Raw genomic sequence first — 17,228 nt, 5'->3', positions numbered from 1 at the left:
GGAAATATCTAGCTGCTGTGTCCTTTTGGAAAGCTAAAGTTAAGAATGAAATTGGTACTGTAAATAATGTTTGAATTTATCCTAACTCTTACTGGTAAGGAAAAGGTACCAATAAAACAAACCAGATTGTGGAAGATAACAATAATAGAACATACCTTTTAAAATGTTTTGGGCTCCTGGAGGTTGGCTTGTTGATGTTATTGGCCAAATCTGCTGCAAGAGCATGTTGCAGATTTGTCCACCAGGACTCCTACCTGTTTTTCTGCAGAATTGCTCTTCTTTCAGCAATCCCCCACTCTTTCCTGTTGTGTGGGATTCTTCCCCAGCAGTGAGCCTGGTGGTCAAATGATTCTGCCCACTTTGCAGTCCATATCCCGCTACTGAAGATATGAAGAGTGAGAGTAGGTCAACAGTCTTGCTAAAATAAAAATGTGAATGGTGTCCATCACTTTTCTGTTGCTCAAAGAGCTGATTAATTTTTCCTCAATTTTTTCAACTGGAACTTCAAAGTATAATCAACACTGCTTGAAATAATACATGAACAAATATGTTCCCTATAGGCATATACTGCCAGAAGTATGCTAACAGTGCTATTTTAAAAATGTGGACAATTTATTGTAATAATGAGCAGTTGTTTAATGAATACTTCTGTCTGACAGTGGCCAGAATACTGTGCTGAAGAGCAGTAAAAGGTGATAATACCTCATTCTTAGGACCTAACTAACATCTAGTTTTGTTGTGAATCTTTGCTAAATCCCTTTGCTTGATGTAGTGAGCAATCTAATAGCCTTTATCAGTAACAGCTTATATGTGCTTCATAAAATTCTTAAGAATTTGACTGTGTATTCACAGATTTTGTTTGTTTTCTAGTGACTGGAAAGCAGTTGTATAAGAGTACCTCCTGGTGTGCAGGATTTCTGATTTGCAGTAGAAGAATTGTGCCTTGTAGAGTTTATACAAAGACTCCTATTATTTACAGATTCATCTATACATAGCCAGTATATATCCGTAATGTATATTTTTAAACTTCTGCTGCATGGTAACTTAATGGTCATTCTTCCAACTGCACTTATTGATCACTTCTGAGAATTTTAAAATAACTTGATATTTTTAGTTCTTATTTTTGAATCCAGCTATTTTTTTTTGCTTCTCAACTTGTATAGTAATTGTCTTGGATCAGTAAAAACATGTTTTCATGTCTTCCAAGATCACAGAGTTTAACCTGATGGTATGTGTAAAAAAAATTAATGGCAGTTCTACCTACTGAATCAACTTTTTAAATGAGAAAGCATCATTTTTGTTATGAAAAGGCTGTCAAAATATTCCCTTATTCCTTATATAACTGTGTTTTCAGTTAAAACTTCTGTTATGATTGTATATTAGAACTCCTGTTTGAGAAATTACTTGTTTTGCTCTCATGTACTTATTCACTGGTTTAGTAGTTGTAGGATCAAAGTAAATGCCCAGGTCTTAATTTCTCACAGATATTACTCTTCTGTGCTATCCATCAGGAGGATATGTTTTTGTTTGACCTGAGCAGTACTGAAAAATCTGTGTAGGCGAAACAATCTCTGCCTATAGTTCTGCAACAGGAAGCTATCAATTTCTGCTGAACGAAGTCTAAAGCCTGCTTCAGAGATTGACTTCTTGCTCTTAAACCTTGGGAGTCTTGTCTCTTCTTCTTGTAGCTATCAGTGAAGGGCTTCCCTTGTTCTTGCTTTTGATTTGATAAGATATGGTCATGTTCAACTGTGTCTCAGGCTCACCTTTTCTTGCAGGAGATTTAGGATCGTTGATTCATACAGGAGGCTTTTCTTCCCTGTCTAAAAGTTCCAGTGTGAAATTAGTCTGTATTAGAGGGTATAAAAATTGAAGCTAACTCCATGGTTGGTGAAAAGGCTGTGGTAATAATTGTTTCACATGGCAAATAAACATCTTTTAAGGGCTGGAAGGACATGATGGCTGTAAGGTTCTTAGTGATCTGTAACACATCTGTAAGACGTTGTTATTATATTAATGTCTTGGACCAGACTGGAAGGAGTTTTGTGCAACCTGATTTAGAGAAAGGCATCCCTGCTTATGATGGAGTTGGAAATAGATGGTCTTTAGGTCCCTTCGAACCTAAGCCATTCTGTAACTTCTGATATCTGTCCTTAATCTTCTCCAAAAGAGAATGAATGTTGCTCAAAGTCTCATTTTTTCACCAAAGAAAACAAAAACTGAGGCTAACTGCTGTACTACAGATAACAATCATAGTCATAAGACCATGATTTTATTATAGAAGAGTGGAAGAAATACGTCAGTTACTCTATTAGCTAATAAAATCTGTGCTGCATTAGAAAAAAGGCACCAAACTGACTTACTGCTATAAAATTTGCTGGCTTTCCATTTCTGAAGGGAGAGGTAAGCACTTAAAAACAACTTTAAATATTTTTTTAAACTTTCATGCTTAATACTGAATGCCATTGTCTGAACTGGTAAAGGCTGTTAGATTTTGTTGAGAAAGCCTGTGCAGGTGGCCATTTAAAGAAGATCTGAAAGAAATTATACCAAAGACTTTTTAATGTATTCCTGACTTTGACAAAATTCTAGCAAAGAACCTGCTTTTCTTGGAGTCATTCTCTAAGTGGCTACACTTGCTTTCTGCCTAACTCAGTTATACCTAATCTTACAGAAAAATTTAAGCAGCTTTTGTTGGATATGCAAATGAATGGTCTGTATCTAAAGCAGGATGGATTCTGCAGTGTTTTCCTCTGAAATGATGCTTTAATTCTTGGTTTTGCTTTGCTTTGTTTTTTTATGCAACTGCTTGTTTCTTTTTTCTTTGGTAAGTAAACTACAAGTTTTCACATTAATAACATTGAAAAGCTTTGGCTGTAGTTTGGATTATTGCATGCTACTCACCTGGTTCATGTAGTTCTCGCAAGCAATTTAGAAGGTTGGCTAGTTTCTGATCAGTATTGCAATTTATATGCTAGGTGGTGGTGCTACAAATAATCATCAGTTTCAGAGCAATGATTTCTTGAAGGCTTCCTTGACTAGATCAAAATAAGTGAACAAGAAATTCTAGCATCTTTTTATATGATGGCTTAATACCAATCAGCTTTTGATTGCCACCCGACTTTATTTTAATTGTGATACTAGGCAAAAGGGGCATTTTCTGACCCTTTATGAAATGGTGTTTGAGAACAATTCCAGAAAGTTGAAATTAGTGTAGAATGAGTCAGAACAGTAACAAGCTCAATTTCACTGTACTTGTCCTGGATATTTAAACAATTATTATTACCAAACTGTAGCTGAACTAGAAAGTTAAAGGGAAAACATCCTTTTTTGGATATAAGCTCATGTATACTAGACTCTGGGGGTTGTGGATTTGGAAGTCTTCCTGAAATATGTCAGAACTAACATGCTTTCTATACTGTTTAAGTTTTGTCAGTGAAGTTAAACCTGTAAGCTACATAGCTGCTTCTGAGAAGTTAAATGTTTTTGCTCCTAATTACTTTTAAAGTAAAACCCAACATGATTTTCTGATTACCAAGGTTTAATGTTCACTGTAGTTTGCTAATAGCTTTCATTTCGTTTAATGATTAAATTTTTAGGAATTATATTTTGAAAGGATAACAAAGGTAAAAAAAAATATTTGGAAACATTAGGAAACCTCATGGGTTAAAAATTACTCTCTAAAACAACTGATTGCTCACTAATGTGTTCTCCAGTACAAAGTTCTCTGCATTTATTTTGTTATTAATTCCTAAGGGAGATTTTCTGATCATACTTAATCAAAAGCAAAGCCTTTCTTGACTAGGATTAGACTCTTAAATTTTTGTAAAGATTCCTATGGTGTTGCTGTGTGCTCCTCAGCACAGTGTGTTATGGCACAGCTTAATTTTGTGTGGTCTTTGAAAGACTTAATAAATAAAATTTCCCCTTGTTCAATATATATTTTTGATATTTAATTTCTTGAGGAGGATTGTGCTACATTAAATTCTGGAAGTCTTGCTTCATCTCTTTTAATTCTGCTTAGAATTGATTTTCCTGGGTTCTGTATCATGTGTGATCTTTGAAATTACAGTTATTGTTTTATTCCTTTTGTAGTTCTTCATTGGGTTGCACTCTTTCTTGGGATTTCTTTCACAGTTTATCCAAGCAATATGTATACTAAAAAAACCTGTCTTTAAGATAAGACTGGTGTTATTTCTCCATTCACTGACACTGAAATCTAGGTATCTTTGCATCAAGTATCAGTAGTGCATTCATACTCAACTGTTGTAGCTGGTTTATGTGTTTTATTAGAAATCTTATGCAAAAAATAAGCAGTCCAAGGTTCTGAGTATTCCAGGCAAAATACTGGTTTATGTAGAAGTCTGTGTGCCACACATCTATTTTTTTTCTCTGAACTTGTTACATCTTGATATTTTTTTTTCCTGGTTGTTGTGTTTTCCATCTCAGTTTTTGTGCATGTGTACTAGCTGACTATTAGATTTGTGTTGCGAGTGGCTGAACTTGACTCTGCCATTTCAGTAGCTTGTGTATGTTTTTTGTAACATAATTGGCTCTTGCTTAGGAAAACTTGTTTTGATGTGTATTGCTGTAGTAGTGTGCAAATCTTCAACGGTTCTTTTCTTAGAAGTGGTGCATCTCCAAAGAGGACATCTATTGGTGGAAAGGCCGCAGTGAAGGGCAGCAGAGATCGCTTTGCTGGTGAATCATACACCGTGTTAGGTAAAGTGAACTTCTTTTTATGACTTTGAAGTCAGATTAGATAAGAACCAGAGGAAAAATCTCAGTTCATTCAAGACTGTGTACTTGATGCTGCCCCACACAAGGGGTAGTCTTGCCTATTTAGCACCAGAATTGAGCTATACCAAGTGATGTCAGGTCTTTTGAAGTCCTCTGTTACAAAGCTCTTAGCTCTTAGTGACTGGCATTCACAGCTTTTCAACATGAGTTAATATTAAATGTATATAGTCTCAGTGGATGTAAATAAAAACTGTCTCCTTTTTCTGCTTTATATCTCTTATCTACTTATACAACATAATTTTTTGTTACTAGTAGTTCAGATTTTTTTTGTTTTGAAGTCTTTACTGTAAAGAAGCTAAAATAGGGGGAACCTAACTGATGCCTGTAGGGAAGCAAAAATTGTAAGACACAAATATAGCAACTAAATGTATTTTTTTAATAGGAAACAATGCTATTGAAAGCGGGCAGCACTACTGGGAAGTGAGAGCACAGAAGGACTGCAAATCCTACAGTGTGGGAGTGGCATATAAAACTCTGGGGAAATACGATCAGCTGGGAAAGACTAACATAAGCTGGTGCATCCATGTCAACAACTGGCTGCAAAACACATTTGCAGCGAAACATAATAATAAGACCAAGACACTGGATATACCTGTTCCAGACAGATTAGGAGTATACTGCAACTTTGATGGAGGTAAACTACAATTCTATTAAACTGAGCTAAAAAGCTTATTTGAATAATGGTGTCTAGCTGAAGCAGTGCAAGGCAAAGTAGTACATTACTGATGCTTCTGATTGACAGTCTCTTATGAAAAGAGACAGAGCTGTTCATGTAATAATGCTTATAATGTCAAATGACCTGAGATCATCTATGTGACACAGCTGCTGAGAAATTTTAAGTTGTAGAATAAACTAATTCTGTTCCAGGAAAATTATTCCAGGTGTTTTCCTGGAAAAGTACCAAATTTGCAGGAAGTTAGACAGCAGCAGCATTAAACATGTATTTCAGCTTGCTTTCTGCCCCTTTCAGGTCAGCTCACATTTTACAATGCAGTCTCAAAGGTGCCGCTACATACCTTCAGAATGAAGTTTACACAGCCATTGTTACCAGCCTTCATGGTCAGTATCCAAAACTTTGATCCATTTCTAACACTGAATATTCACTTTGCTGAAGACTAATAGTTGTGCTTTAAGGGTGGAAATGTGGATTACTGCTTATGATGAATACTTAAATGTTTCTTCCTTTTTTTATTTCACACAGTGCTTACACTATACCCTGACATTTCACTGAGGCAAACTCATGATTTACAGATGTCTCAACTATGATAAGACACTTCATCTTTATAAAAATTCTTATAAATTCATTGTGTGTTCTGTTAGCAGACGATCCTGCAACAGTAATTGAACCAAACTGATGCAGATGAAAGCCCAACATGCTAAAAGCTGCAAGAGCAGATATCATGAGATAAAACTAGATTAAATGCATCCCTCTGAAATAAAACATTCTAGCTTTCAAATGCAGTGAGATTTTTCTTGCTAGGCATTTCTCTGGTCTGCATGGCTTTTTTTTTCTGCCTATAGGCCAATCAACGAAAACTTGCTTTAACTGTGAAAATTCAAATCTGCAAAAATGCAGGGGAAGAGAATAAGTTACTGCATACTTTTTTTCCTTTAAGGGCTTTGAACAAGTGGAGTTGGAGGCCTCAGCTGCATTATAAGCTGCCTACCAAGCACATCATATTTGGGAAGCAGGGTATAGGCCTGGGAGAACTTAGGCATCTGAGGAGGCTGTCACTTTAGTTCATAGTAACAACTCAGGTGCCTAGACACTGACCTTCTACGTCTTGTAAACCAGCCCACAGTAAACATGGCACTGTAATTCTATTGTGTAATTAGGCTGATTAATAAAGATTGCCCAGGCAACTTCTCATCATACTTTACTGTCAGACATACCACTACAAGTTGATTATGCGTTGCTACAGCTGACTCATAAATCAATTCTTAAGACATGCAAGCGAACACTTACTTGTACAACTCAGCCTATTTGTTTTCATCTCATACAGAGTTTAACAGAGTTTAAGTTACTGGCTGCAGTCTCTATTATGCTATTGATGTTAACTTGAATAAAGTAAAAAAGGCAAGCTGCTTAATTACAGCTGTTGTACTGAAATTTATTTGTGCAATTAGGTACACATTCTTTAATATCATTCAGTTAGAGAATAGGTGTCCTTTACAATGGCAGCCTGAATCTCCTCAAAACTGTTTTTTACACTGACCTATGTCAGTGTTTGCATTCACATAATTCTGTCATGTCACATTGGAACAAAGTACTGCTTTCAGACACTGGAGAACTGTTGTATATTGGTTGTAACTGTCATTAAGTACTTGCTGTTAGGATATCAGTCTTAAATATAGAAATTTTTTTTATAAACTTAGTTGGAAAGCATAGAACGTGTAGCATCTTAGATTTTATGGTGTAATGCTAGGGCCCTGGGCAACCTAATCTAGTGGATGGCAACCCTGACAATGGCAGCAGGGTTGGAAATAGATGAGCTTTAAGGTCCTTTCCAACCTGAGCTATTAGATGATTATTCAGAATTGGCTTCTGATTAGAATGTTTCTGTGTGTGATGACTACAGAGAAAGAGAAGACAAATGCAACTGTGGGTTAAGTTTTGTGTCAGTGCCACTATGGGAAGGGAGAACAGAAGTATAATTGCTTCATACTGTTTAGATTATTCGTGAATATTTTTTTTCCCTTTCTCTTTCAGATCTGGTGTGGTGGTCTTGCAGTAAGTACTGGTTTGCAGGTGCCAAGTGTTTTCACTGCACTCCAGGAAAATGAAAATGGATTAAGCAGATCAACTAGTAATCTAAATAATATTGCCCAGTAATGTCTATTGAACACTTATATTGTTGAATGTTTTTTCAGCGCAGCTTCTATGCGCTGAAACTTGAGAATTGGTTTGAAAAATGGGTGGGAAAATCAAGAGCTGTGTGTAGCTATGTACTTTTCTATTACTGTACTTAAGATTTTGTTATGGACTTGAATATTAATTTTGTTACAAATATTTTTCTATGAAGAATATAACAAATAGTATTTTTTTAGCTCTCCTAGCAAGAATTATTTGACTACAGATTAATACTATTGGTCTTCCCATACAAACATGAGATATAACAAGCAGGCATTTCAAAAGAATATCTATTCATGTAAGAGATTGTGGGGTAGATATGAAGAAATAAAGCAATCTGTGCTTTTTTTCTGATTTAAAAAAAAAAAATCAAAAACTAACACCTAATTTATTTTTGGATTGGTAGTCATATATTTTCTTTCACAAATCACATAAAATGATGTTTTTTTTTACCTCAGTTCTTACCTGGAAGTTTAATAGTAGTCAGATGATTTATTAGTGGGAGGGCTTAAAAAAAAAAAAAGGCATGTTATATTCTTTGTGGAAAGAGTTAACATTTCAGTGAGAATTATTTGTATATCATTGACTGTTTAAAAAAATCTACTTGCTTCTCTCTAATCAAGTCCAATAGCTTAGAAATTTTTTCAGATACATATTAGAACTGCTTTGAAAGTAATGCCTCCTAGTTTATTATGTTGGCCCACAGTGTCAGAGGAGGTGGTATGTGTCACGGAGTTAATTAGATCAATCTGTGCCTGTGACATAGGGGCAGTAGGCCCCTGCCTTCCCACCCTCCCACCCTGGCCCCACAAAATGGGAAGGAAGGGAGAAAAAAACAGTGGCAACAATCTGAGTGCCAGAAGGAGCTCTGTTTCAGTACTGACTACTTCAGAAGCAGCCCAAATCCCCTCATACGCAGCTAAGATCTCCTTTTCAGTTGGAGTGTAGCCCTCTTCCAACCCCCTGTAGGCTCGACTCCAGAATCCCAGAAGTCGGCCTCGGGTCTCTCCTGAGGCTCTTTGCCACAAACTCCAAGTAGGGCCTTTCTCTCCAGCAGCAGTGTAGAGGATGTTCTTTACACCCTGTCCCATTCTTACTGGCCCTAGTGCCACAGCACGGGCTATCTCCTGTTTAATCTGTTCAAAAGCCTGCTGCTGCTCAGGGCCCCATGTAAACTCATTCTTCATTCGTGTCACATGATAGAGGGCTCACAATGAGGCTATAGTTTGGAACATGCGTTCTCCGAAAGCCCACTGCGCCCAGAAAAAAATGTGCCTCTCTCTTGCTAGTGGGTGGAGACATAGCAGTGATTTTGTTGATCGCATCTGTTGGGATGTGACAACGGTCATCTTGCCACTTTATACCAAGGAACTGAATCTCCTGGGCAGGTCCTTTCACTTTGCTTCACTTAATAGCAAAACCAGCACACAGAAGAATTTGGATTATTTGCTCTCCTTTTTGTGAAGACTTCTGCTGTATCGCCCCACACAACGATATCATCAATGTACTGCAGGTGCTCAGGAGCACTGCCCTCTTCCAATACAGCTTAGATCAACCCATGGCAAATGGTCGGGCTGTGTTTCCACCTCTGGGGCAAATGGTTCTAGGTGTACTGAATGCCCCTCCATGTGAAAGCAAACTGGCCTACATTCTTTGGCCAAAGGAATGGAGAAGAAGGCATTATCAGTGTCAGTGGTGGCACACCATTTGGCTGCTTTTGACTCTAGTTCATACTGAAGTTCTAACATGTCTGCTACAGCAGCTCTCAGTGGGGGTGTGACTTTATTCAGGCCATGGTAGTCCACCGTCAGCCTCCATTCTCCACTGGCTTTACGCACTGGCCATATAGGGTTGTTAAAGGGTGAGTGAGCTTTGCTGATCACTCCCTGACCCTCTAGTTGATGAATCAACTTATGAATGGGGAGCAGGCAATCCCTGTTGGTGCAGTCTGTGCACCATTTTTGTAGCAATTGGTACCTGTTGCTCTTTTACTCGTAGCAATGCCACAACAGACAGATCTTCTGACAGGTCAGGCAAAACAGACAGTTCTTAATGTTGTCTGTGTCTATAGCAGCTATTCCAAAGGCTCATCGATACCTCGTAGGATCCTTGAAATGCCCCCCTTCTGAGGTAATACCTAGTATACATGGAGCCCCTGGGCCAGTCACAGTAGGATGTTTTTGCCAGTCCTTACCAATGAGGCTTATCTCGGTCTCCAACACAGTCAATTCTTGACAGCTCCCAGTCACTCCAGAAATATGGATTGATTTTGTCCCTTCATGACTCAAGGGCATCAGAGTGCACTGTGCACCGGTATCTACCAGTGCCTTATATTTCTGTGGTTCTGATGTGCCAGGCCATCGAATCCACACAGTCCAATAAACTCTATTATCCCTTTCCCCCCAACTGAGGGCAGGGCCCCTCTATTCATTACGTGTGGTAACTGAAGCAACTGCACTGGTGGTTGATCTGCTTTGTAATTATCTCACCCGTGCTTGTAATACAGGAGTAGCTTGGTCATGCCACTTCTTCATGTCTTCTACATGGTCACGTAGGTAATGCCACAAGGCAATTTGGGATGTAGCATTCTTTACTGGAGCCAGAAAGCGTTTGTCTTTAACAACTGAGATTTTTGATGGTGCATGTGAGAAGGAGGGTTCATCATCTTTAATTAGTTGGATTCACATTAGTTTGATCAGCTCCTTCATTAGACTTTTTTGATTATCCTGATCTTCATCAAGCATTTCTGATGCTACGACAGGTTTGTCACAATTAATCAGTAGAGACACTTGCTCTTGCATTTCATTCAGTTGGTCCGTTATTTATAAGATGGCAGAAATGGAAGTGTAAGTTGGGGGTCCTGTTGTTCATAGTTTGGGAATGTAAGAATCAATTCAAAAACTAAGTGTCTTCTCTGTTGGTCCTTGTATCTGTCAAACATTGCCATTAGTGTACCGGTGTATCTGTCTGGTGCTGTTGTTGTGAGTTTCTGCCATATATCAGGCGTCGTCCTCACTCTCTCAGGGTCGTGGTCTTGGCATGGGTGGTTAGGAACAAAGGTAGGGTCATACAACATTTCCACCCCAGCTATTTCCCTCAAATATGGATACCCTTTTCAACTGCATCTCACCTTTTCATCACAGGCTTCAAGCCATCTTTGAAGGGATACCTTTCCTTCACGGCTATTAACACTCGTTCCCAGAGCATGGCAGCCCAATCCAAACATCGACTAATTCCTCTGTCAATAGCTGTATCTCTGGCAATGGCTCCTAGTTGGCGAGCTTGATTACCATCTAGAAACAAGCTACTGGCCCTGCTGTCCCAACAGTGAACCAACCAGAAAATGAGAGTTTCATTCGGGCACCATGTAAACTCCTTTCTTGAGCCTTGGATTTCAGTCATCTTCAGAGGCCGACGAGTAGTAACAGAGACTTTCTCTTCATCACTCTCTTCTGCATGTCTCTTAGTTTTTCCTTTTGCCTTTCCCAGTGATGGTGATTCTGAGGAGGGTCCCTCACCTGGATCTTCCTCCACCTCCTCCTCCGCTTCTTCTTTTTCCCATTCTAGATGCAAGGACACTCGTTTCCATTTCTTGCCTTCCACAGGAGCAACTGATATTGCTAGTGGTGTCTCCTGTAATTGATCGGTTTTGACTTGGAGATTTTCCCCTTTGGTTTGAACCTCAGCTCAGAAACCCTCTCTCTCCAGAACAGTGTTATATAGGGCATGGTAAGCACAAGCCAAACCCCAAATAAGTTGTACCTCCTTAGATTTATGTAAGCTGTACCGTCTCTGACTCAAATACTGGCTTAGTTTCTCAGGATCCCACAGGTGTTCAAGAGTGAAATCCCATGATATTGCGGGTCCCCATGCCTCTAAGATCTTTCCTAAACCTCTCCATATTCCCTGCCAGTCAGGGTTCTCTGGTTTTAGAGGAGATTCCTCCTTATCATGAGTGTATTGGAATACATTCAGGGAAACTGATAACACGCACACCAAAATGAGCATTAATTTGAGATTCGAAAAACGTGTGACAAACTGAGAAGAAAGCCTGGAAACTGGTCTGAACATCATGTTGTTTGTAAAATTAATTATTCCATTTGGGATGTAGTTGTTTGTAAAATTAGCCATTCCATCTGGGATGTGAATGTCAAAATTCAAATCATACCACATTGCGTATAGGCACCATGCAGGTCTCCATCAGTGCTCTTATTTGGTTATATATGAACACAATTCCACAACAAGCAATTATGACATTGATAATTGGCCAGTAAGTTGCAAGTAACATCATGGCTTTTAATCCCTTACACAGTGCCCCCACGATAAAGAGTGGGTTCATCGCTGGTAGCTGCTAAAAAGGGATTAATGAATTGGAGCTAACAAGAAGAGGGAAAAAAAAAAAAAAAAAAAAAGGCACTACCCAGACTAAGCAGTGCTCAAAGTTTACAAATATCCCAGAATACTGGCAGTACACCTGCTCTTTCAAGTTCAAGTTTTCCAGCACTGAAACCTGAACTACTGATAATACTCCCTAACGAAGCTAAGAGCAGAGAGAGAGATTCGTTCCAAAAGCTAAAAAGTAGCTATGCCTGCATTCTCCACCAGCAATCTGTCACAGAGTTAACTAGATCAATCTATGCCCGTGACGGGGGTAGTAGGCCCCTGCCCTCCCCCCTCACACCCCGGCCCTACAAAATGGGAAGGAAGGAAGGGAGAAAAAAACAGCGGCAACAATCTATGGAGGAAAACTTATTTTATTAACTATGATATCAGAATGCAAGATAACACAATATAATATAATCTAATTGAAATTGAGACTAATAAATCAAATAAGGTAGGAGAGAGAGAGTTCCTGAGACCGAGTCAAACCTGAAAAGCTTGGAAAGGCTAGGAAAGCACCCTCCAGCACCCACTGCCAGGCAGTAAGAGACCGCCCCACCCAGAAGGGCCAGACTTATGTGATGTATAGGGATAGGTACCTGGAATTGAAGCATTAACACTTTAATTCCCAGTACACTACATGATGTTTTGATGCGGAATACTGAAAATAAAAAAAAAAAAAACAACCATAAAACGATGACAGTATGGTAGTAGAGGTTAAGCATGGGAAGGAATAACCACATGCATCAGTATAGATTTGGGACTGGCCTGCTGGAAAGGAGAAAGGAGATCTGCAGAGAATGCTATGGGTGTCCTGGTGGACAACAGGTTGGCCATGAAATAGTCATGTGCTTTTGTGGCCAAGAAGGCCCATGGTAACCTAGGCCACAATAAAAAGAGTGTGGTCATCAAGTCAAGAGAGGTGATTTTTCCCCTCTACTCTTCCCTGGTGAGGCCATGTCTGGAGTAGTGTCTGGTTCTGGGCTCCCCCAGTACAAGAAGGAAGGGGAAACTACTGGAGAGAGTCTAGCAGAGAGCTACAGGGATGATTAAAGGCCTGAAGCATCTCCTGTATGAGAAGAAGCTGAGAGACCTCTGACTGCTTAACCTGGAAATGGCTGAGAGAGCATCTTATCAACACTTACAAATATCTAAAGGATGGGAGTCAAGAGGATGGGCCCCAGCTCTTCTTGGTGGTGCCTAGCAACAGAACAAGGGGCAACAGGCACAAGCTGGAACAAAGGAAGCTCAGTCTGAACATAAGGAAAAACTTCTTAGCTTTGGGAATGGCAGAGCACTGGAACAAGCTGCCCAGAGAGGTTGCGGAGTCTCCCCTGGAGATTTTCAAAACCTACCTGGATGCCTTCTTGTGCAACCTGCTGTAGGGAACCTGCCTTTTCAGCGAGTTGGAATCAATGGTCTCCAGAGGTCCCTTCCAACCCCTGGTTCTGTGATTGTGACATAATCCTTAAAGGAACAGCATCTGAAGCTGTCACATAGACAGTTGTTACTATCCAAATCTCAAGTATTTCTTCCTTATTTCTTTAGTTTTTTATTGCAGTGAGTATCTGAGTAGAGCTCAACTGCAAAGATGTCATTGTCATGTGAGATTTGCATGCCTGGGCCCGGGTGGTGTTTAGAGAGAGAAGGATTATGACGGTTGCTTCTTATTTTGAGACTTATTCTTTAGGCTGTGGTTAATAGGCATCTAAAAGGCACTAAAAGCCAAGTGCCTTTTCCTACTACCCAGTCATCTGCTTGGTTTTGGATGTCCAGCTACAGTTTCTATTTAAATTTACCCTACTATAAATATTAATTTTTCTTTCCAGAGGAGAAAGTGTGTAATGAGAAACAACCATGAGTAATCTCTAACTCTGTAATGAGAGTGTAATAAGAGAGGTCCCAAGGCTCAGTACTGGGACCGTTTCTATTTAACATCTTTATTAATGATCTTGATGAGGGGATTGAGCACACCCTCACTAAGTCTGCAGATGACACTAAGTTGGGAGGGAGTGTTGATCTACTTGAGGGGAGAAAGGCACTACAGAGGGACACAGATAGACTGGATTGATGGGCTGAGTTTAACTGTATGAGTTTCAATAGGGCCAAGTGTCAGATCCTGCATTTTGGTCACAACAACCCCACGGAACCCTACAGGTGTGGGGAGGAGTGGCTAGAAAGCTGCTTGATAGAAAGGGACGTTGGTGTACTGATGGACAGTCAGCTGAATATGAGCCAGCAGTGCGCCCAGGTGGACAAGAAGGCCAATGGTATCCTGGCTTGTATCAGGAATGGTGTGGTGAGGAGGACTAGGGAAGTCATCCTGCCCCTGTATTCATCATTGGTGAGGTCCCACCTCGAGTACTGTGTTCAGTTTTGGGCACCTCAGTACAGAAGGGGATATGGAGGTGCTGGAGCAGGTCCAAAGAAAGGCAACAAGGTTTGTGAATGGCTTGGAGAATATGCCCTATGAGGAGAGACTGAAGGAACTGGGGATGTTCAGTCTGGGGAAAAGGAGGCTGAGGGGAGACTTTATTGCTCTCTTCAAATATCTAAGAGGTACTTACAGTGAAACCAGGGTTGGTCTCTTCTCACTGGTGACAGGTGACAGGACGAGGGGAAATGGCCTCAAGTTGTGCCAGGGTAAGTTTAGGTTGGATATCAGGAAAAACCTCTTTACAGAAAGGGTTGTTAAGCACTGGAATAGGCTCCCCAGGGAGGTGGTTGAGTCACCATCCCTGGATGTGTTTAAAAACCATTTGGATGTGGTGCTCAGGGACATGATTTAGCGAAGGGTTTTAGAATTAGGGTAGTATGGTTAGATTGCTGTTGGACTCGATGATCTTTAAGGTCTTTTCCAACCTGAGCAATTCTTTGATTCTATGAAGAGCACTGCAAAGGGAGGTGATGTTCCCCTGCTCTGCTCTGCCTCTGTGAGGCCCCATCTGGAGTAGTGAGTCCAGGCCTGGGGTAACCAAGCAGAAGAAAGATTTGAAGCTCTTGGAGCAAGTCCTGAGGAGGTTACGAAGTTGATCAGAAGGATGGAGTACCTCTCCTATGAAGAAAGGCTGAGGGAGCTGGACTTGTTCAGCCTGGAGAAGAGAAGGCCCTGAGGAGACCTCATTGGAGCCCTCCCATAGTTGAAATACAAACTTTTTACATTATCTCCAAGTGATGAAACATGAAGAAATAGTTTTTAAGCTAAAAGAAGGGAGATTTACCTTAGATGTCAGAGTAATTTAGTCAGAGGGCGGTGTCTGGCACAGCTGCCTGAAGAAGCTGTGGGTGCCCCATCCCTGGAGGTGCTTAAGGCCAGGTTGGATGGGGCCCTGGGCAGGCTGAGCTGGTAGGGGGCAGCCCAGTGCAGTTTTGGAACTGAGTGGGCTTTAAGGTCCCTTTCAACCCTAAATATTCTAGAATTCTATGATTTTAATTATGAGATTGTTTCAGAAAGTAGTAGTGAAACCTATAACGTAACCTTGATTATACATGAAGTTTTAAAATGTATGAGGGCTGCTAGGAAAGTAATGCCTCCTATTTTATTATATTGACCTATGGTAACAGAGGCAGATGTTGGTGGTATTGCAGTAGAGATTGAATCTTCCAGGCAATATTTTGTTGTCGTATGAGAGATGGCAGCAGAGGAGCAGTCTGACAGAATGGTGTCTGACTTGGAAGTGGGAGTGAAGCAAGGGTGTGTCATTGAATTCCTCCATGTGGAAATAGTGGTATCCACTGACATTCATCGACACTTCTGAATGTGTATGGAGACCAAACAGTGGATGTGAGTAAAGATGAGACAATGAGTGGTATGTTTCACCAGTAGCCATAGAGGGTCACTACTGCTAGAGCAGGTTTTTACAAGCCTGCATGCTGCACTCTTGCTCACAGCTAGAAAAAAATGCATAGCTAATGGTGGTGATTGTATTGAAAAAGTGTTTTGTAGCTCAGAATGTGATCTATCAAATAGTATTATCTTTGTATCTCTTGTAGTTTTCATGGACATAAGAGGCATTGCTTTCAGAGCAACCTATGTAATTTTTTTCTTTAATGCTTAGTTTGAAGGAAGCGTGAAGTATTTCATACTGTCATTTTTTTGACTTGCAAGTTTTAGTCTAACCAATGTTCTAAATTAACTTAACATGTGACTTTGTACTCTTGAAAGATAAATTTGTTACAATAGTTTGCACAGATTTCAGATCTTTGCTGCTAACAGCTAGTTCCATTGTTAGTGTTTGTGATTTTTTTTGTTTGTTTGTTTGTTTTCCAGTAAATGGGGATATGAAGAATTGCCTTAAGCACTTTAGATCTTTTTAGACTTTTTTTTGAGCTAGTGTCTGTTTTGACTTGAGTACCAATATATTAGTGATACAGTTGATACACTGTTTGTACAAAGTATATTAATGATATTTGTTAAGAATTTGCTCTGCAGGTAAAGAGAGATGCATGCAGCCTTTAGAGCTGCTTTTTCCCAGAGCAAGCTTCAGGGGTTGGAGGGGTGGTTCTTTGGTGGGGATTATCTTCTGTCCAACGCAGTAATACAGCTGGCGACTTCAATACTGAGCCTCCCTGCTCTGGAGCCAGAGACTGTTTGGTGGCAAGACAGGGGAGATCTTCTAAATGACCAAAATGAGATTTTACTACTACTTAGTTAAGCAGTTACTGGTAATAATTCAGCGTTAAAATATCTTTAGCATAACTTGTAAGGAACTGGAGGTTTCCCTTGAATGAATATAGCAGAAGGTTATCTTCATTTCTGTGAGAAGGTGCACGAATTTAGGAATGCGGATTGCAGAAAGGATGATGTAAAAGCATCCAGCTGAGAGGTGTTCCTTTAAGTAGCAAATTGAGAAGGCAGAAGGGGACTTGTCTTTCTTTCCTCATTGCTTTTTCTCCTCAAAGAACTGCACGAAGCTATGACACAAACCTCCTTCGCTGCTTCTCGTATTCAGACAGAGGAGGCAGACGTTCTCCCCAGGGGAACTCGGTCACAGTTCTCTCCTGCGGGCCGGGCCGCTCTGCCGGATCTCATCTCATCTGCCATCACGCTTCGGCCCATCCCTCGGCAGCCCCCTGCCTGCAGGCCCGTCGCCGCCCGCTGGAGGCAGGGCGCCTTCGTTGTCTCTCACGTGTGTGTGTTGCCAGCGTTTTGTTTCACTAAATAAAGCTGAGAGCTGATGCGTACAACTCAATCTAT

The 17,228-nt window shown here is 40.2% G+C and overlaps 1 protein-coding gene across 1 annotated transcript in view; it reads left to right on the top strand.

Annotated features, from left to right (window-relative positions):
• The window catches only part of FSD1L (fibronectin type III and SPRY domain containing 1 like), a 37,915-nt gene extending 20,692 nt beyond the window's left edge, over positions 1-17,223 (top strand). The window contains 6 exon segments of the mRNA XM_085214568.1: positions 660-692; positions 4,628-4,722; positions 5,183-5,434; positions 5,771-5,859; positions 7,511-7,624; positions 7,627-17,223. Of these exon segments, the coding sequence (XP_085070694.1) occupies positions 660-692; positions 4,628-4,722; positions 5,183-5,434; positions 5,771-5,859; positions 7,511-7,624; positions 7,627-7,659 (616 nt within the window). The 3' untranslated portion in view covers positions 7,660-17,223.
• Positions 17,224-17,228: the final 5 nt, after the last annotated feature.

The sequence above is a fragment of the Meleagris gallopavo genome, chromosome Z (genome assembly GCF_905368555.1).
Source record: "Meleagris gallopavo chromosome Z, MGAL_WU_HG_1.1, whole genome shotgun sequence".
Taxonomy (NCBI): Eukaryota; Metazoa; Chordata; class Aves; order Galliformes; family Phasianidae; genus Meleagris; species Meleagris gallopavo.
Note: the sequence above shows the minus strand (reverse complement) of the source record. Positions and strands in the feature narration are given on the sequence as shown.